Here is a 21,316-nt window from a genome sequence, read left to right as displayed (position 1 = left end):
GCCACCATACCTGAGGTCACCCTGGAAGTTACACAGTAGCGCAGAACCAACTCCAGAAAGTTGTCCTTTGACCGGCAGGCAGGCACTCATACTCAAAAGAAATACAATTTTTTTATTTGCTAATTTTTACTTTTTTGTGTTTTCAAGGCAGGGTTTTTCTGTGTCCTTTTTCTCTGTGGATCAGGTGGCCTGTAGCTCAGAGATCGTCTCTGCCTTTGTCTCCTGAGTTCTGGGGTTAGAGCTGTGTGCCACAACGCCGGGCAAATACATACAGTCTTAAAAAAGATTCACTATTGCTGATCACCTTTTTAATTTGTTCAGCCTGCGGAAAGGCTATTTCAAGGCAATTTACGAGCTCAATTTTAGAAGCGCATAGGACAGAATTAAGGGAAATGAGGCTTCTGCATGTTGCTCTCAGCCACTCTGCAGAAGCAACGCATTTAAGAGAAGAAACCATGCACCTGACACCGCCCTCTAAGAGGATTTAAACCACCCCTCAGTCGATCAACCTCAGCCTCGACGGGCAGTCCGCGCAGGCTCGGAGCCGGGGCGTCGGAAACGCTCCCCCAGGCCGAGCCATTTCCCACAAGGCCGCGTTCCGGAAGCCGCCGGTCCTGTAGCGTGACTGGCTCGGTGGGGTAGCTCCCTCTTCGTCACCAGGAGGAAGCGGAGCTGGCAGCCGGCTCCCGGCCCGTCGCCGAAGGCAGTTATGGGCGCCGTGCTCCCGGGTGAGTACCGGCGGCCGCCGCTCGCCCGGCCTGCCCGCCCCGCCGCCCTCCGCTCCAGTCGGCCGACGCCGCGGCGCCTTGGGCTGCGGGTGCTGTCAGTCCCCGGGGGCGGCGGGGGACTCGCGGGGCCCGCGTCCCCGGCCTGTGCGGCCAGCCTGCCCCGTGGTCACCGAGCAGTTGGAGGGGCCGGCGGGCGCCGGGAAGGGGGCTGGCTGGGCGGCTGGCGTGCGAGCTCCGGCCAGCGCCCGGTGACAGCATGCGGATTGGAAGCGCACCCGGCTCTGTCACCTGTGGGTGACAGCCGACGTCCAAACGCGAGAGCCACGTTTCGGGGAGACCTGCTGACAAGGTTCTCCACACGCCTTTGCCGCGGCGCCGCACAGGCAGAGGAAGACCGGGAGGGCAGGGGAGGAGAGCAGCCGGCTTAACAGAGGGGACAGGAGGAGTTTTGATTTCAGCGTGGCATGGAGTCGCGAGCGAGTAAATGGGTCCAAGAGGCCCATTCTTATCTGAAAACTCATCCGACAGAACATTCATGTCTTATAGCACCCCTTCCCACGACCCTTCAGTTGCCCTCATAGCTGTCAGAATTTTACTGTGTGCCCTTCAGTAGCATCGACTGACTCCTCGGGTGTGGCGGAGCAAATGAATGTAGACAGATTATAGAGATATATACAGCTTTAATAAGGAAATAGACTTACAGGACCACAGGTTCCCGCGGCGGAGCAAAAGACAAAAAGGGCTGCTGGGCTCACGCCCGGCAGATTTATCCGTAAACATTAGCCCGAGGCGAACACGCCCCCAATGGGTGGGGCTATGTCCCTACATCTCCCCCTTTTGTCTAAATAAGATAGAACCAAACCAAATACAACTATATACAATAATAACAAATAATAAATATAACAAACAATATTGAGAACAAAACTTTTGCTAAACATTCTATCTCAAGGAGTCTAAATAACATAGAGAGTAACTACAATTATATAATCTTCAACTCCGTCAAAGATCTGAGAAGGGAATAAAGATTACTTAACAATCGAGAGATATCCAAAATGTGCAACAATTGACAGAGACAACTGACTACCTGGGCAATCACCCAAAGTCTCGTTTGCAATGTTGAGTCAACCAACTTTGGCTAAGGCCTAACATAACTGGCATACCATTATTAAAGGCAAGGAACTTTCTTAGGACTATCCTACCCTGTCTTGGCAAGATAAGACAATCCTGTTTCATCCACTTAGGGATATTCTGTATCTTTGTCAGAAGTTGAGGTATGGGCTTTTCTTAACCCAAAGGCCAGTTCTGCCAAGAAGACAAACTCCCAGTGGAGTGTCTTTGGTGCTCAACGTTCTCTCGGGAGTAGAGTGGTGTTGCCAGGAGTAATTGTGTCTCTTTGGCATAGAAATTTTAGGTTAGATTAAAGGCCATTTTCTACAGCTCTTCGAAGAGGCTGAAGATCATACTATCTATACTAAATATAATCTCTATGTAACTAAAAGACCTGATAAACTTAAAAATAAATATGACAAACATATAATTCTCAATACCTATCTAACTTTGAAGACTAAAAGAATAAACAACTGTGCAATATATGAAGACAATGATCTTCAACTGTAAACAATGTCATAGTATCAGAGGTAGAAATGTACAATGTAATATGGTAGAAGTATCAATACAATATAGACAAAGTTATAAGCATACTCATACAAAAATAGAGGTAGGAACACTCACATTCAATATTCAACATATCAGTATACAAGAAACAGTACCAGTACAATTTTCTATAAACAGTAATTCACAAATACCAATCATCCCAAAAAACCAGTTAATCCCCCTTCTTCTTCCTCTTCTCTCTTTTTTTTTTTTTTTTTTTTTTTCAAAAAATTATCACCCCATCCCCTCAACCCTAAACCAACCACTAAAAGATGTCCCCAACCCTGAGGGCAAACTCTGTTGGGAGAGGGGACGTCGTCCTCTAAGATTGCTTCTAGCTGACATGGGGGCGACGTTCTTCTTAGGGGGTCCTGTGAAAGCAAATGATGGTAAAATTCCCAAATTAACCTTTGACCTAAGAAAATTGTAACTAGTCTCAGAGCATTTTGAGAAGGTCCGACCAGAGTGTTGTCAAAAATGTGCACCATTCGAAATTGTCTCTTGTAGTTGGTACCAAAAAACAGGTCTAATATTAGCGCTTTTTTTAAAAAAAAAATCATGACGTCATAAAAACCAGATGGAGTTGATGTTGTGGGGCCCCATCTTCATCCTGGAAACTTCAAAGATTACTGTAGGAAAATTTGTTGCTTGTTATGGGAAATTTAAACATTAACAACAAGGACATATACTGACATATAAAGAAAGACACAGATATGAGGAAAAGCAAAGAAAGTTTAAGACATATATATATATATATATAAATTAATACTTACAGAACAAGTCCCTCCATCAGTAATTAAATATTAGGGGTACCTTAAATTCTTTGAAGATGGGTATTTTCCTGTGGAGATAAGAAGAGAACCCTGCCCCCAACCTATTTGTATTACTTACCATCAGTATGATTGCCATCCATGTGATTGAATTGTTATTTATCTTTCCCAACTGGCTTCTCTTCATCAAAACGAACCTTTATCAATTTTGTTGGAATCCACAATTTTTCCTCACCTGTGGAGACAAGAGCAAATCCCCTTCCCCAACGCAGCACATCTCCTGGCTTCCATTGTGAGGTCAGCACATCCTTGAAATAAACTGGTTGATTTAGTTCAGTAGACTTTTCCATTATCCAATGTCTTTCTGCAGCCGATGTTCCCTTCTCATTAGCGTTGAGGAAATTCAAGGTTAACAAAGCATTATGTAACCTATTTCTGGGGGTGTTTTCCACCTCTTTCTGTTTGTTCAACATATCCTTTATAGTTCGATTTGATCTTTCTATGACTGCTTGACCTGTAGGATTGTATGGTATACCTGTAACATGCTTGATATTGTAATAATCAAAAAACCGTTTCATTTTTCTAGAGACATAAGCAGGACCATTATCTGTCTTTATTTGTGTAGGTATACCCATAATAGCCATGACTTCTAATAAATGAGTGATAACTGAATCAGCTTTTTCTGAACTTAAAGCCGTTGCCCACTGAAAGCCTGAATACGTGTCAATGGTGTGATGAACATATTTTAATTTGCCAAATTCTGCAAAGTGGAACACATCCATCTGCCAGATTTCATTCCTTTGGGTGCCCTTTGGATTAGCCCCTGCAGGCAGTGGCGTTTGGTTATAGAAAGAGCAAGTAGGGCATTTCTTTACAATCTCCCTAGCTTGTTGCCATGTAATAGAAAACTCTTTCTTCAAACCTTTGCTATTAACATGATGTTTTTTATGAAATTCAGAGGCTTGTAGCACACTACCAATCAATAATTGATCAATTTCTGCATTACCTTGTGCTAGAGGACCTGGCAGACCCGTATGGGATCGGATGTGTGTTATGTACATAGGGCAAAGCCTGTTCCTAATCAAATCTTGCACCTGGATAAACAAAGAGGTTAGTTCTGTATCATCAGGTATAAATTCAGCAGTTTCAATATGTAAAATAACTCTTTCTGCATATTGTGAATCAGTAACTATATTAATAGGTTCTTTAAAATCCCTTAGCACCATAAGAATGGCATATAATTCTGCCTTCTGGACAGAATCATAAGGACTTTGTTCCACCTTACCCAAGTCTTCTGATTTGTAACCTGCCTTCCCTGATTTATTGGCATCAGTATAGAACGTACGGGCTCCAGTTATTGGAGTATCACGGACGATTCGAGGAAGAATCCAAGAAGTTCTCTTTATGAAGTTAAGCCTCTTGCTTTTTGGATAGTTGTTATTAATGTCTCCCAAGAAATTAGCACAAGCTCTTTGCCATGGTTCATTATCTTCCCATAATTTCTTTAGTTCATCAGCAGTGAAAGGCACTATAATTTCTGCTGGGTCTATGCCTGCTAGTTGACGAAGTCTCAACTTGCCTTTTATAATTAACTCAGAGACTTTTTCTACATAAGTTTTCAGTTTCTTACTTGGTTTATGTGGTAAAAAGATCCATTCCAAGATAATATCATCTCTCTGCATTAAAATTCCTGTAGGGGAAATTTTTGATGGTAGTATGACGAGAATACAGTCGAGCTCTGGATTTACCCTGTCCACATGCGCCTGTTGTAATTTTTCCTCAATCATTGTCAGTTCCTTTTCTGCTTCAGCTGTTAATTCTCTGGGACTGTTTAAATCTTTGTCACCATCCAAGGTTTTGTTCAAATGAATTATTAGATCAGGTGTTATCCCAATAGCTGGCCGTAGACTGGAAATGTCCCCTAATAGTCTTTGAAAGTCATTAAGAGTCCGTAGGCGATCTCTCCGAATTTGTGCCTTTTGTGTCTTAATTTTTTGTAAACCTATTTTATAACCTAAATAATTAACAGAATCTCCCTTCTGAATCTTTTCAGGAGCAATTTGCAATCCCCATTTTGGTAAAAGTATTTTTATTTCTTCAAACAGTCTGTTCAAGGTATCCATGTTTGAATCGGATAACAAAATGTCGTCCATGTAGTGATATACTATCGATTTGGGAAATTTCTTGCGTATTATTTGCAATGGTTGATTCACAAAATATTGGCACAGGGAGGGGCTATTTAACATACCCTGGGGGAGGACGGTCCAGTGGTACCTCCTCGAAGGTTGAGAATTATTATAAGTAGGCACTGTGAAGGCAAATTTTTCTCTATCTTCTTTTTGTAAAGGTATAGTGAAAAAACAATCCTTTAAATCAATAACTATGAGAGGCCATCCTTTTGGCAATAAAGAGGGCAAAGGAATTCCAGATTGCAGAGGGCCCATAGGTTGAATAACCTTGTTGATGGCCCTGAGATCTGTCACCATTCTCCATTTACCTGATTTTTTCTTAACCACAAATACAGGAGAATTCCAAGGGCTGGTAGATTCTTCTATATGTCCAGCATCTAATTGCTCTTGTACCAACTGTTCTAAAGCCTGTAACTTTTCCTCAGCTAAAGGCCATTGCTTTGTCCATATTGGTTTCTCAGTCAACCATTTTAAAGGCAAGGCTGTTGGTATCTCTGAAGGGACATCAATTGCTTGTTCTTGTACAGCCCGAATGGCCGGTTTTCTCCGTTTGTAATATCTTTTAATATTATCCCCAGAAATATAGGCTCTAGAAGTAGCAGGAATGTTAATTTGGGTATTCCATTGTTGTAATAGGTCACGACCCCATAAATTCATTGCAATATTGGCTACATATGGCCTTAATTTTCCTATTTGTCCCTCTGGACCTATACATTCAACCCATCTCGTGCTCTGCCTTACTCGAGATAGGGTTCCAATTCCCAGGAGCTGAACATTTACATTCTGAAGAGGCCAATATGGATGCCAAGATTCTGGGGTAATGATACTTACATCCGCACCTGTGTCCAGCAGGCCAGTAATAAAAATGCCATTTACACACACTCTCAGCTTTGGTCTTTGGTCATTTATAGAAGTTTGCCAAAACACACGGAACTCATCTTTCTGATCATTATTTCTTGTAACAGTAGGCATGGGGCTTTCTAATTGTCCTGACGAGTCACGTTCTCTGTAGTAACTGGAAATGACTGAACCATGTTTGCCATGGGGGCCTGTGAGGCCCCCCCTCTCACGTTTCCCGTCTGTATCAGGTTGCCTTGTCTATCTCTTGTAGACCTGCACTCGTTCGTCCAGTGTCTGCCCTTTCCACATCTTCTACATAAACCTGAAGGCTGAGTCCTCCTATTTCTGTTATTTCTAGAAGATGCATTATTATTATTCCTGAAAATCCGTTGTCTACAATTCCTTTTCATATGACCCATTTTGCCACAATTAAAACATTTGGTATTCTGATGTCTCCTTTTACCATTGGAAATTGCTTCTTCTACCCATGCTTCAGTGCCATAGTCAAATGTATCAACATCTAGTGTATGCAAGACCCATTCTTCTAATGGCGCTGATCTGAGCTTTAAAGGTCCCAAAATCCTTTTGCATTCCACATTTGCATTTTCATAAGCCAAAGTCTCGATCATTATACGTCTTGCTTCTGGGTCAGATATCCCTATTTGTACAGCTTTAGTTATTCTTTGTAAAAAGTCAGTAAAAGGTTCTCTCTGACCCTGTTTAACTCTGACAAATGATTCCATCCTCTGTCCTGGGTCTTGCACCCTGTCCCAAGCCCTTAAGGCTGCTGTAGTACACACGGAGAGTATGTTTTCATCCAAATTAGCTTGTTCCTGAGGCTCAGAAAATAGCCCCTCTCCCAAAATTTGATCTATGGAAATCTCAGTTCCCTTTGCTCTTTCTTGCTGTTCTAAAAGTCTAGCCTCTTGCCTGAATAAGCATTTCCATTTTAATTGCGTTCCACTCTCAAGGACAGCAGAGCTCAGCTGAAACCAGTCAGAGGGCGTGACCTTATTCGTGGTGGCCCAAGACCTTAGCATCTCTTTAACAAAAGAGGCATTCATTCCAAAAGTCATTATAGCCTGTTTAATTTCTTTGAGATCATTCATACGGACAGGTTCCCATGTATCTTCCTTGATGAACCTAGGGTTTCTGGAACCAACTACTTTCTCAGTTGTTACAACTGGAAAGGCAGGTAGAACTGTAGGTAGAGCTTTGTGGGAATTGTCCCGGAGGGATTTACCCACAGATTTAGTTAAAATATGCTTTTCTACCTCTTGCTCTTCTTCCTCAGAATTTAGAAATTCCTCAATCATTTCAATTCTATTCACCATTGCCTTCTTTAATGTCTGAATCTCCTGTCCAGAATTATGTTCTAAAGCCTTCATTGAGGATTCTAAAGTATGAAGTTTGTCCATTAGAGATAATGTCTCATCTTTGGACATAAGTTTTATAGCATATACCGTGCCTTCTTGTACAGATAATCTTTCTGTCAATCTGTCATAAGCTTTAGACAAAATCCGATTGTCACATTCAGCAGTTTTGATTCTCTCAGTTAATGTTTCTGTTCCTACTGAAAGGGACTGTAGCTTACGATCCAAATCAGCTGTTCCTTCTTCCATAGTAATGAATTTCTCCTTAATATCAGCCGTTAATATTTCAGTTCCTACTGAAAGGGACTGAAGCTTACAACTCAAATCAGCTGTTCCCTCTTCCATAGTAATGAATTTCTCCTTAACATCAGCCTGTACCTCTTCTAAATTTTTTTCAGTTTGTCGAGTTGTGTTAAACAAAGATCTGTTCTCTGCCTGGAGAACTTCAAACTGATTTTTGAGAAGATTGTTGTCATTCTCAATTGTTTTTAAGCGTTTTTCAGTTTGTCGAGTTGTGTTAAACAAAGATCTGTTCTCTGTCTGGAGAACTTCAAACTGATTTTTGAGAAGATTGTTGTCATTCTCAATTATTTTTAAGCGTTCAACCTCATCTCGTAAAGACTTTATCATATTTCTATTATCAAACCATACAGTACCAAGGAAAACTACGAATCCCAGAAAGATCCATATCTGTGGGCTGACAGACGCTTCTTGTAAAATCTCCCACATGGTACAACTGAAAAGGCTGTTAAAGTCTTGAATGGTAATGTTTTCAGACATTTTTCTTATTTATAAAAGAAAATTATGTACCTGTAATGAAGTATTCCTGCCAGTGGTGGCTAAAGAAATGCACCTGAGTCCACGTGGTCTAAGCCAGAGCCGGTCTGAAACAATTAACTCAAAACAAAAATTATTGTATTGCCTGTTAAGGGAAGGGGTTGGCGGCTTTTTTTTTTTTTTTTTTTCAAAAGCGCAGGTGCTTCCCTTAAATCAGGCAGTGAGGGTTTGGAAGAAGCAGGGAGCTATTAACTGCTCTGTGGGGGTTGCTGCTCTGCGACCGTAGTGGCCTGGAGTGGGGGAAGGGAAAGCGAGCAGGGAGCACGCTGTAAATCGCCTTCCTGAGCTCAGGCAACTAGCCGGGAAAGGTGGAGCTTGCGCCCCCCCTGTGCCGGGTCGGGGGCAAGATAGCCCGACGTTGGGACGCCAAATGTGGCGGAGCAAATGAATGTAGACAGATTATAGAGATATATACAGCTTTAATAAGGAAATAGACTTACAGGACCACAGGTTCCCGCGGCGGAGCAAAAGACAAAAAGGGCTGCTGGGCTCACGCCCGGCAGATTTATCCGTAAACATTAGCCCGAGGCGAACACGCCCCCAATGGGTGGGGCTATGTCCCTACACTCGGGTCCACTCCTTGCCCTAATTAAAATTTGCCTTTCAGGTTTTCCCTTTGCTGACTCAAAGGAAAGGCAGGCAGTCCTTCAACCAGATTTTCTGGTGCGGTTTTCACAACTGTAGGCTTTTGACTTAATTGTCTACCTGCGTCCTTCCCACCTGCAGTTGTGCCTTCTCTTTTCAAGCGCTCTTCGTGTTTGGTCGTATGTGTGCCTGTTTTTTGAGACAGCCTCACTCGGTGTGTAACTCTGGCTGCCCTGGAACTTTCTAACCGCCAGCTTTGCCGTAGCAGTGCTGGGTTTAGAGGAGTGTGCCGTCGTGCCCAGGCTCCGGTGCTGTGATGTATTAACGCAGGAAGTTTTTCTTGAGGACCCACTATGTACTGACAGTCTGTCGCAGGCATAGAAATACTGCCCAGAATCAGTTCTTTCTCCTAAAGTTCCAGATTGCAAAGAGAAAAACAGCATGTTTAGATTGTAGATTTGAAGATTTGAAAAGCCATTTACTGCAGTAGAGAAACAGGTAAAGGAACAAAGGATAATGCATTTTTTGAAGATGAATCCTTATCTAATGTAGTACAGATTAGAGGGGGGTTAGATTGGAGGTGAGAACTTGGATACTATTTATTTTTCTAAAATAGGATTGTACTTTTACAGCCCTACATGCTTTTTGCTCCTTTATTATGTGTTTATATTTATGGCAGAGTCTCATCAATCCCAGCGTGGCGTCAGACTCAGTATGTACTAATTGAGGATGACTCTGAATTCTTGACACCCCTGTCTGCACCTTCTGAATACCGGGATCACTGGTGCCCCACTCTGCCTGGCTTGTGTGGTGCTGCAGCCTGAGCCAGAGCCCTGTTTGGCAGGCGAGCATCCTGCGTGGTGCTGGAGCTGAGACAGCGGTGTGTGGCAAGTGTGCATTCGGCACTGAGCTACATCTTTAGCTCCCATCCCCCCCAATTTTTTTTTAAATTTATTTTATTTTACATTTTAGGTGATCCTTGGTAAAGGGAGGGTACCAGCTTAGACCAGTGGCTGCCTACCATTTGCCCAGCATGCACAAGGCTTAGATTTATAGCCAGCACTGGGAAGGACAGAAAACTAGGTGAGGATTTCCCTTGGACAGGATGGTTGTTTCACTTAGCTGTTGCTCTTTTTTATATCCAGGTGTCTTGAATGTCTTTAATCACACTATCTCCTCAAGGACTGAAGGATGGTGATGAAAGTTAAGGTTACAATGAACTGAAAGTAGGCCCAAGTTGTAGTTTGTGGTAGAACACCTATAAAAAAGAACTAAGAGGAAGCATTTTCTACAGACAGTACTTACCGTTTGTGCAGTCAAACTTTTAGTAAACGTTTCAGGTTAAAACAGCTGTTTAGGGGCTGGAGAGATGGCTCAGAGGTTAAGGTTAACTTCAGAGGTCCTGAGTTCAATTCCCAGCAACCACATGGTGGCTCACAACCATCTATGAGATCTGGTGCCCTCTTCTGGCGGGCAGGCATACATGCAGACAGAACATTGTATACATAATAAATAAATAAATTTTAAAAAATTTTAAAAAAGCTGTTTACAGTGCTCATTGAGTTTTTAACCATAATAAATGACTCTGAAGCATATAAAACACAGCTCAAAATCAGTATATCAAGATAGACTTGTAAGTTCTTTTAACACTCTTGATATTTTCTAATTTTGAGATTTTAGCTAAAAGGGCAAAGGTTTAATATGTGGTTGGATTAGCCATAGACTTCCAAACTGGGCTTGTCAGTGACATGATTTCAATAGGCAGTCAATTCTCATCCATACCCAGAAGACAGGCTAGTAAAGAGAATTTTGTTTGTTTTTAAGTTACCTTGCAAAACTTCAAACTCAGTGGATAATTTTCAGAACAATATTTATGTAATGAGGAGTTGAATACCTTTTAATGTTAGGCATTGAAGCATTTTAAGATAGGTCTAAGAAGATTGGGACCTTTGACCTTAATATTTTTTTGTTAAAAAAAATCCCTTAGTCACTTCTCCATGGTCTGAACAACAGGATGATACTGTATATTCTATGCACTTAAGAGTTATTATTAGCTTAGCTAGGTGGTGGTGGTACATGCCTTTAATTCCAGGAGGCAGAGTCAGGTAGATCTCTCGAGTTTGAGGACAGCCTGGTCTATAGAGCAAGTTCCAGGACAGCCAGGGCTACACACAGAAACCCTGTCACACAAAACAAAAACAAAAACAAAATTATTAAAAGTTTGATGGTAGTGCCTTACCCTCTCTGAGGAGTGAATGGGGGTTGGAGTGGGGGATTAGGTGGAAGGGATGGGAGGAGGGGAGGGAGTGGGAACTGGGATTGGTATGTAAAATGAAAAATGATAGTTTTTTTGAATATATATATATATATATATATATATATATATATATGTTTGATGGCGTATCCATGGTGTTCCTGACTTGTAAGATGCGATAGGCGTGCAAAGCATTGAATGTGGCTTCTAACCATAGAAATCTTTCTTTTGTTTTTGTCAAGCCGGGCTTATCTTGTTCTCTAGATTGTAATTTTGTGTCAGTGAGCCATCCATGAAGTGCCAACATGGGAAAGAAACGAACAAAAGGGAAAAATGTTCCAGCTAAGTCTTGCTCAGAATCTGCAGGTATATTTTACCTTTTGTTGTTAAAGCCTGTTACTATACCTAAATGAATTTTCTGTTAGATTTATTTTTATGTATACTGTGTAGGCAGAGTTTCTCTGTGTCTCTGTAGCTCTCCCAAATAATCATTCAGAGACTTATTAAATATAAATGCTCGGCCAATAACTCAGACTTCTTACTAACTAACTAATTAACTAAAAACCCATATTTCTTATCTGCATTGTGCCACATTGCTCAATACCTTTTCTCAGTATGACAAATTCTTCTCCTCCTCTCCTCGTCTTCTCCCGACTCTGAGAGACTCCTCTCCTTCGCTCCTGCAAATCTTGCCTAACCTCTACCTGTCCAGCTATTGGCCAGTCAACTTTTCCTTAACCCAGTTACAGTAACACATATTCACACAGTGCAAAGGAATATTCCACAGTACTGGGTGCTTTTCCTTGAATGGATATCTGCACTGTGTGCATGCAGTGCTCTCAGAGGCCAGAAGAGGGCATCATATTCCCTCAAACCCAGGCCTCTTAGAAGGAGTAGCCATTGCTCTTCTGATCATCTCTCCAGCCCCCTAGGTGATTTGTTAGGTGATGTATATATTATTATGTAATCAGGGTTTTGCTCTTTATTTTAAATTTTTACTTTTGTTATATGTACTGCCTGCTTGTAGTCTGTGCATCATGTGTGTACAGTGCTTGAAAAGGCCAGAAGAGGGTGTCAGAGCCTCTGGAATTGGAGATAGTGGATGTCATGTTTGTAAAGGCCAGAAGAGGGTGTCAGAGCCTCTGGAATTGGAGATAGTGGATGCCATGTTTGGTGCTGGGATTGGAACCAGAGGCCTTTGGAAGGGCAACATGTATTCTGAACCACTGACCCGTCTTTCCAACCCTATTTACTTCTTTTAAGAAAATTTTAATTTTATGTGTATGGGTCTTTTTACTGTGTGTATGCTTTATGCATCATATCTGGGGAGTGCCTGTGGAGGGCAAAAGAGAGCACTGGATGCTGGGAAGCTGGAGTTAGACATGTTTATGAGGCATCATGTGACTGCTGGGGTTGGAAACACAGGTCCTCTAGACAGGGTTTCTCTGTGTAACAGTCCTGGCTGTCCTGGAACTTGCTTCGTAGACCAGGCTGGCCTCAAACTCACTGAGGTCTGCCTGCCTCTGCCTCCCAAGTGCTGGGATTAAAGGAGCATGCCACCACTGCCCAGCTTGCTTGATTAGTTTCTAAGACTCTAGTTTCCATCAAACAATGCAAACCCTTCATCCTGAAGCCCTTCATTGACTTGTCCTAACTTGATTTCCATTCATAAGCCGGCTGTCAGTTTTGTATTGTGTATGACTTCACCATTTAGGGAGATAGCATACATTTTTTTTTTACATACTTTTATATGGGAATTAGTCTTTTTCAGTTTGCCTTATTTATTCATTTACTTGAGATGGGGTCTTTTTATATAGTTTTTGCTGGCCTAGAATTCTACGTATAGACTAGACTGGTCTAAACTTACCAGAACTCTACTTGACTCTGTCTCTTCAGTGCTGGAGTTAAAAGGTGTGCACCCCCAGCCTGGTTGCTTTTCACTATTTGAGGACATAGTTTTCAGTGTGGGGTATGAGGTGAAAAGACCTGACTCCAGATTCTGGCATAGTCATTCAGTAGTTACTTGCTCTTACATACTTAATTTTCTCATTTGTCATTAGTGTCTTCCTTCTAGGTAATTATGAGGATTAAATGAGATGAGTATATGTAAAACAGTTTATAGGATATATTTAACCAGTGTCAGAGACTTTGATTACCGTAACATCCTTTAGTACTTGACCTTATCTACCTCTTTGAATTTTTGTGTCATTAGACTTTCCTTTTGTGTCAGATAGTCAGTTTGGGAAATTGTAATGCTTGCCTTATGTTTCTGCTCCTGATGGAATGAGCTGCCCCAGAAGGAAGAGGCATGACTTGGTTACTTTTAGGTTCTCAGAGAACTAGGCTACTGTCTGGTCTGTAATGGGATGTTACAGTATGAGTGAAGAACCTCTTTTCTTGTCCTTCAAAATTTAAAACAAAAATATGAAAATAACCAGATAAATGGAAATGAATTTACAGATGTGATTATATTTAGGGCATCACAGCAAAATTTCTGTCCTTGAGCGATGGCTCAATTGGTTCAGAGTGCCTGCTGTTCAGTCATAAGGACTGGAGTTTGGATTGCAGCACCTACAGAACAAACCAGGGCTCCCACAGATGCTCCAAGAGATCAGCACTCCCCTGGCCTCTGGGCTCGCTCTGCATGCACACCCTCCTGTGCACAGTCACACACATACACAGAAATAAAAATAAGTCCCAGAAAATCCATTTCAAATTTGTTAAAACTTTTTCTCAGGAGACTTTGGGTGTAGCTCAGGGGTAGTGTCTGTCCACTGTGTGAGGCCCCAGCCCTTCCCGTGTATCACAAAGGAGAAAGGAGATAGGAAAGTGCCGCTCATCCTTGTCATAGTGGTTCCCTTGGGAACATAGAGCTCAGCTGATAGCGCCCCCCTGACTTAGCGCCACTGCCACTACTCACCGTCCTGTAATAGTCAAATGTCAGGGCGGTGAGTGCTCTGAGAGTCTGAAGCTCAGCTGTAGAGTAAATTTAATGTTGAAATTTGTATACATTCAGTATTAACAAGAAGGCTAGTTTGATCTTATGTATTGCTCTCCCCCGCTTTTTCCATAGAAACAATGTGCAGACACCTTAGAAAAGGGTTGGAACAAGGTAATTTGAAGAAAGCTTTAGTGAATGTGGAGTGGAATATCTGCCAAGACTGTAAGACTGACAATAAAGTGAAAGATAAGCCCGAGGAAGAAGCGGAAGACCCTTCAGTTTGGCTGTGTCTTAAATGTGGCCACCAGGTACGCTTGAATTCTAATAAACGTGAGACTGTAGGAAGCACTGAGTTTGCTTTAGTAGGGCTTATGTAAAGACAGTCTGGTGGGCTGATGGCAGGCAGTGGGCACAGGTTGTGATCTCAGGCCAGCTGAATCTGAGACTAAACTTTTTCCTATGTTGGTATTTTGGGAGGGTTCTTTCAGGTACCGTGGTTGTAACAGTGAGGGAGCATAGGCAGAGAGGGATTAAGAAACAGTCGCAGGAGGGCATTTGCACGTTGCAGAGAGACTGACTGTTGGGATGTGTCCTTGTAGAGGAGAGGGGCTAGGCCTTTGTGCCCATGCAGAACGGGCCCTGGTCCTGGAGAGAAATCATAGTCTTCATCGCAGCAGCTCTTTGGACCTTCTCTTCAGGAACACCAGCTCTCCAGTAACAACAAGGAGACTGCCGGGCGACGGTGGCGCACGCCTTTAATCCCAGCACTCGGGAGGCAGCGGCAGGCGGATCTCTGTGAGTTCGAGACCAGCCTGGTCTACAGAGCTAGTTCCAGGACAGGCTCCAAAGCCACAGAGAAACCCTGTCTCGAAAAAAAAAAAAAAAAACCCCCCCAAAAAAAACAAAACGAAAAACAAGGAGACTTATTAATTATAAAAGCTCGACCACAGCTTAGGCTTGTTACTAACTAGCTCTTACAACTTAAATTAACCCATTTCTATTAATCTACATATTGTCATATGGCTCATGGCTTTCCCTGTCCTCCAGCTTGCTCCCTCTGCATCTCGGGGTGACCTCTACCTTTCTTCTTCCCAGCGTCCTCTCTGCCCTGAAAATCCTGCCTAGTTATTGACCATTTAGCTTTTTATCTGATCTCTCAGAATTACATTTCTTCACAGTGTACAAAAAGATTATTCCACAACACAGCTCCCTTCCTTCCATTGAGGATAACTCTGGGGTGGGTGGGTTGGGTTGCTACCATCATCAAACTACATTTCAGGCTTCTAGAGAATGAGTACCTTGGTCTTATGGCCTGATCAGGAATTTGGTAGGTACTTCTCTGTAAACAGACTGTTACTTTTGTTTCCTGGCTGCCCAGACCCAAATTATCACACAGAAACTATATTAATTACAGCACTGTTTGGTTGATGGCTCAGACATATTTCTAGCTAGCTCCTACATCTTAAATTAACCCATTTCTATTAGTCTATGTATTGCCACGTGGCCGTGGTGTTACCTCATTTTCTACATGTCTTGTTTCTTCAGTGACTGGCTGGCACCTGACTTGACATTGCCTTCTTTTTCTGTGTCTCTGCTTGGATTTTCCACCCAACTTTACTGCTTAGTCATTGGCCAAAACAACTATATTCATTAGCCAGTAAAAGCAACACATATACAGAAGGACACCCCACATCACGTCTCGGTGTCTACTATGTATCATCCTGAATTATAGATAGTGGGTGATACGGTCATGTATTAAAGTTCAGACCCTTGGTTATCTGAGACAGGGACTTGATATGTAGCTCTGGCTAGCCTGGAACTCACTTTCCTGGAAATTACTATGCAGGCCAGACTTGCCTTGAACTCACAGATCCACCAGCCTTGGCCTCTTCAGTGCTAAGGTAAAAGGCCACGCTCAACTGATGGCAAGTCTATGTTAGGAAACTGGACTCCTGGTCAGTCATACCATGAAAACTACAAGATGAGACAGACAACCAATTATTTTAATTTTTGTTTGTTTGTTTTTGTTTTTTCAAGACAAGGTTTCTCTGTGTAGCCCTGGCTATCCTGGGACTTGAACTGTATAGATAACTTGCCTTTGCCTCCCAAGTGCTGGTATCAAAGATGTGCACCTGACTTTTGCTCCATTTTTTAAAATAAAAATATTTTTAAAATAAGAAATTAAGATTTTATTTATTTGTTTATTTATTTGTGTATGTTTTTCGGGACAAGGTTTCTCTGTGTAGCTTTGGAGCTTGTTCTGACACTCGCTCTGTAGACCAGGCTAGCCACAAACTCACAGAGATCTACCAGCCTCTGCCTCCCAAGTGCTGGGATTAAAGGCATGCACCACCACGCCTGGTATATTTTATTTTTTAAAACATTTATTTATTGCATATACAGTGTTCTAGAAGCCTGCATGTATGCTTGCAGGCCAGATGTGGGCACCAGATCTCATTATAGATGATTGTAAGCTACCGTGCCATTGTTGGGAATTGAACTCAGGACCTCTGGAAGAGCAGCCAGTGCTCTTAACCACTGAACCATCTCTCCAGCCCTACTTTTTTTTTAAACATATTTATTTATTTTGTGTGCATGTGTGTGTGGGTGAGTGACGGGTAGATCATGCCCTGGTGTGCCAGTGGAGGTCTGAAGACAGCTGAAAGGATTACTTCTTCCCTCAGGTCCTGAGGAATCAAATCCGGGTCTTGCCCATTGAGCTGTCTTCACTAGCCTCTAACACTTTATTAAGATCATGAGAATGACAAAAGTTCTTGAAGTGCTTCTTACTTTGTAACTGTAATCCCCGTGGGCTATATGTCAGTTTGGTGAGCTCTGTGGCTTTGAGTTTTATGATCGTTACTCCCTAGGGCTGTGGCAGAGATTCTCAGGAGCAGCATGCCTTGAAGCACTACTCGACACCAAGATCTGAGCCTCACTATCTGGTGCTTAGTTTGGACAACTGGAGTGTCTGGTGAGCTTCAACCCCTGTGCTGATTGACTAAAGATTATTCAAAATACTGGAGAATGGAACTTTGGGAAATATTAAAAGCAGAAAAAAGTAAACTGGTATTCATTTGTCTCTTAGTACTGCACAGACACAAAAATAAGTGCATAGAAGACACAGGGATTATTACCCCTTTAAAGATAGGGACAGCAAGAACAAATTTCAAATAAATGAGAATATAGTAAAACGATAATTTCCACAAATCCATTGTCAGACCATTGTGTTGTATTTCCAAAATTGTAATATTATTAAAACATTTTTATTTCATTGAAAACTATCTTTACAGCATGTATTCACTGAATCTCATTTGTCACTTGTAAAATGCATTAATTTTGTTGTCATAAGTCTGTAGTTTAAATAATCCATACAAGTGACTGTGTGTAAGTCACTTATGTCAAGGTCAAATAGCATCTTTGTTGCTCACCACTTACAGCATTGAGACAGTCTCTCTCACTGAAGGGGAAGGTTGTTGGTTGGTTGGTTGGTTCATTGGTTGGTTTGACTGGCTAGCTAGGGACAATCCTGGAGTTACAGGCTGGTACAGGCATACAGGGAATCAAAGCCAGATCCTCAGGCTGTGTAGCAAGTGCCCTTATTACACTGAGCCATCTCCCCAGACCAGAAAAGATTTAATGGACCGAGAGTGCAGCTCAGCTGCAGGGCACTTACCCAGCATGCATGAGATCTTGTGTTCCATTCCTAGAACCTCATATGGAGAGAATAAAAACAAAAAACACCTTTCAATTTTAATGATGTGCCCTGAATTTTGAATTTCCATGATACTGATGTGTAGTGCCATTGTAGTAAATTTAATTACTAAATCAGTCTTAAAATATACCTAGTTGTATTAAAGAGAGCATGTTTTTCTTTTTAACTATGTCTGTGTAGATTTGGCTCATAAGTGCAGGTACCTGCAGAGTTTAGAAGTTAAAGGCTTCCCAGAGCTGGAATTGTAGGTGGTTGTGAGCTGGCCAGCAAGGGTGCTGGGAACCAAACTCAGCTCTTCTGGAAAAGCAGTGCATACTCATAACTATTGAGCTGTTTCTCCAGCTCTCAGTCTTGTATCTTCAGTTTCTCGCTCTAATTCTTAGGTTATCATGTTCATGATGTGTTTGTGTCATGTGTGTGTACATATGTGAGCACTCTTGTGCAGGCTCAGGCTTGCCACAGTGCATGTGTCAAGAATCAGTTCTCGCATCCATTGGGTTCTGGGGATTGAGTTCTGTTGTGGAAAGAGCGGCGGGGCTGTGTCCCGCCACCTGGCTAGCTTTACCCGAAATAATTACACGGAAACTGTATTCTTTTAAACACTGCTTGATCCATTAGTTTTAACCTCTTATTGGCTAATTCTCACATATTGATCTAACCCATTTCTAATATTCTGTGTAGCACCACGAGCTGGCTTACCAGGGAAGATCTTAACCTGCGTCTGTCTGGAGTGGGAGAATCATGGCGACTGCCTGACTCTGCTTCTTTCTCCCAGCATTCTGTTCTGTCTACTCCGCCCACCTAAGGGTTGGCCTATCAAATGGGCCAAAGCAGTTTCTTTATTAATTAACCAAGCAACAGATTAGAAAGAGATCACTCCCACATCAAGAGTTCAAGTTTTCAGGATTTTGAGGCAAGCCCTTTTATCCACTGAGCCATTGCCAGCCCTACTTTCATTATTTTTAGTAGAATAGTTAAACATCTTTGGTTCTCCTGAGTAAATCATTTGTCTCTTCCTCTTATAGTTGTCCATTTGTCAATTTTCTTCTCTGGTTGTAGGTGCTACAAGTGTGACGAGGAAGTCAAATACTGTAGTTCAAACCGGCTGGGCCAAGTGGTCGATTTTGTTAGAAAACAAGCTGGCACTACAACTCGAAAACAAGGTGAAAGTCTGTTTCCTAATGCATACGGTGATGGTGATTTGTGTAGCTGCTTTTATTTACTCATTTGTTCCTTTATTTTTTATTTATTATTATTATTATTATTTTTGAGACAGGGTTTCTCTTTGTAGTCCTGGCTGTCCTGGAACTTGCAATGTAGACCAGGCTGGCCTTGATTCTTTTGTCTCTGCCTTTCAAGTACTGGGATTAAAGATGCACCCCAGTGCAGCCAGCCATTCATTTACTTTTTGAGATCACATCTTTCTGTAGATAAAGCTGTCCTTGAGTTTGTGAGGCACCTGCCTCAGCCTTCTGTTTACTGGGGTTTCTGGGATTACTGCTGCATGGCTCCACACCGGTTAATTTGTTACCTTATTGCACATAGCAGATAATATTAACTATGATGTGTTTTAAACTGAAAAGCTATTTTGTTATAATTAAATAGGATGTAAAAATGATCTATTCATAAGTGATTAAAAGGCCGGACTAAGGTCCTCCAAGGTCAAAGGAAGTAGACACTGCTCTCAAACTCTGACCCAGAACTTACTACAGACTGTGTGTGTGTGTGTGTGTATAAAGGAATCATAATTTTTTTTCTAGTTTTCTTCTACTGAAAGTTTTTTTATTCAATATATTCTGATTACCATTTTCCCTCTCCCAATCCCTAACCCATCTCAGATTCTCTTCACATTTCCTCCCATCCAAATCTACATCCTTTCTCTCTCCTTAGAAAACAAACAGGAATGTAGATGATGATGATAAAATAATAAGGTAAAACACAAACAAGTTGGAAAAGGACAAAACAAACATAAGGAAAACATACAAAGGAAAATCATAAGAACACATATAGATGCAGAAACACATACGTTCACAGAAATCTCATAGAAACACAAAACTAGAAATCATAATAGATACTCAAGGGACTGTAATGGGAAAAACAAGCCTTGATAATAGCATTAGGAAACAGAGAACCTTCCAATGATGCCACTGAATTCATTGTGTTGGTTAGGTACTGCTGGCATGCTAGAGAGGTGGTTCAGCGGTTAAGAGCATTGACTGTTCTTCTAGAGGTCCTGAGTTCAATTTCCATGGTAGCTGACCACCACCTGTAATGAGATCTGGTGCCCTCTTCTGGTCTGCAGGGATACATACAGGCAGAACACTGTATATATAATAAATAAATGAATCTTAAAAAAAAAATGGTTTCCGGGTAAGGCTTGATTTTTCATTTTTTGAGTGGTTATCAATTAGTGACAGCTTCTGGGTTAGGGATGGGGTCATGTCTACTTCCACTCTCAGTACTGGGACCCCATCTGGTAAAGACCCCTGCAGGCCCCGTGTTCTGGAATCTCAGGAGATTGTGGTGGCTTCTGAGACCCTATGAGGTTGGCCACTTTGGATCCCTGGATCCCAGGTAGAAAGTGTTTCTAGGTATTTGGAGTGGGCTGGAAGGGGATGGTGCTCAGAGGGTCCACAGGAGGAAGGAAAGCTGAGTAGTCCTCTGGGAATGGGCACAGAGGAAGGAGAGGCCAGAGCAGATGGTCTGCTACAAAGCTGGGGGTAAAGACTGGGAAACTGGAGTTGGAAGACAGGAAGGAGAGTAGATCACCTACCCGATCCCCTGGCTGTCTACAGACAGGCCTTTGGCTTTCCAGGAAGGGCCTCCTGCTGTAAATCAGACTGAGACAAAGGGATGGTTTGAGGGAGGGGGCTGTCGGAGATCTACCCAGACCCCTGGGAATGGGCCCAGAGATGGTCTGCTACAAAACTGGGGATAAGATTTGGGGATTGGAATTGGAGGGTAGGAAGGAGAGTGAAGATTGCCTACCTCATTTCTTGGCCGGTGTGGGAAGCAGGTTTCCAGGGAATGCTATAGACTTAATTTTACTGTATTTAGTGATACGTTTTGTAATAGAAGATTTTCAGTCTATCAGTAAATAACATGAACACACACATACATTGGTTTTTAGGCAGAGGTTGTGTTTTGTATTGGGGAATGGTCTCTTGTACACTAACTAGCCTGAACTTACCTAGGTCTACCTGCCTCTGCCTCCCAAGTGCTGGGATTGAAGGCATGTGCCACCATGTCGGGCTAGAGGTAACTGACCTTACATGTATTCAAGAATGACACTGTGCTTTTCACTTGGCAGCAGCTTCCCTTCTAATTGACGTCCCTAGCTCTCTGTGGCATTTTCTAAAGTCAGCTTCTTAGATATTTCTGAGAAGTAAATGAATTGGCATGGTGTACAGCATTTGCTTTAAGTTTATTTT

General features: G+C 42.2%; 1 protein-coding gene across 8 annotated transcripts in view; it reads left to right on the top strand.

Moving 5' to 3' along the window:
- Positions 1-596: 596 nt before the first annotated feature.
- The window catches only part of Usp16 (ubiquitin specific peptidase 16), a 37,535-nt gene continuing 16,815 nt past the window's right edge, over positions 597-21,316 (top strand). For 5 of the 8 annotated variants that reach the window (XM_057766122.1, XM_057766120.1, XM_057766121.1 and 2 more), the window contains exons 1-5: positions 597-728; positions 11,472-11,595; positions 14,303-14,478; positions 17,041-17,144; positions 18,945-19,048. In XM_057766122.1, the coding sequence (XP_057622105.1) occupies positions 11,535-11,595; positions 14,303-14,478; positions 17,041-17,144; positions 18,945-19,048 (445 nt within the window). In that variant the 5' untranslated portion in view covers positions 597-728; positions 11,472-11,534. The remainder of the gene's footprint in view (positions 729-11,471; positions 11,596-14,302; positions 14,479-17,040; positions 17,145-18,944; positions 19,049-21,316) is intronic. The other 3 variants (XM_057766119.1, XM_057766123.1, XM_057766124.1) reach the window with 3 other exon arrangements.

This window comes from Chionomys nivalis, chromosome 3 (assembly GCF_950005125.1).
Source record: "Chionomys nivalis chromosome 3, mChiNiv1.1, whole genome shotgun sequence".
Classification (NCBI taxonomy): Eukaryota; Metazoa; Chordata; class Mammalia; order Rodentia; family Cricetidae; genus Chionomys; species Chionomys nivalis.
Note: the sequence above shows the minus strand (reverse complement) of the source record. Positions and strands in the feature narration are given on the sequence as shown.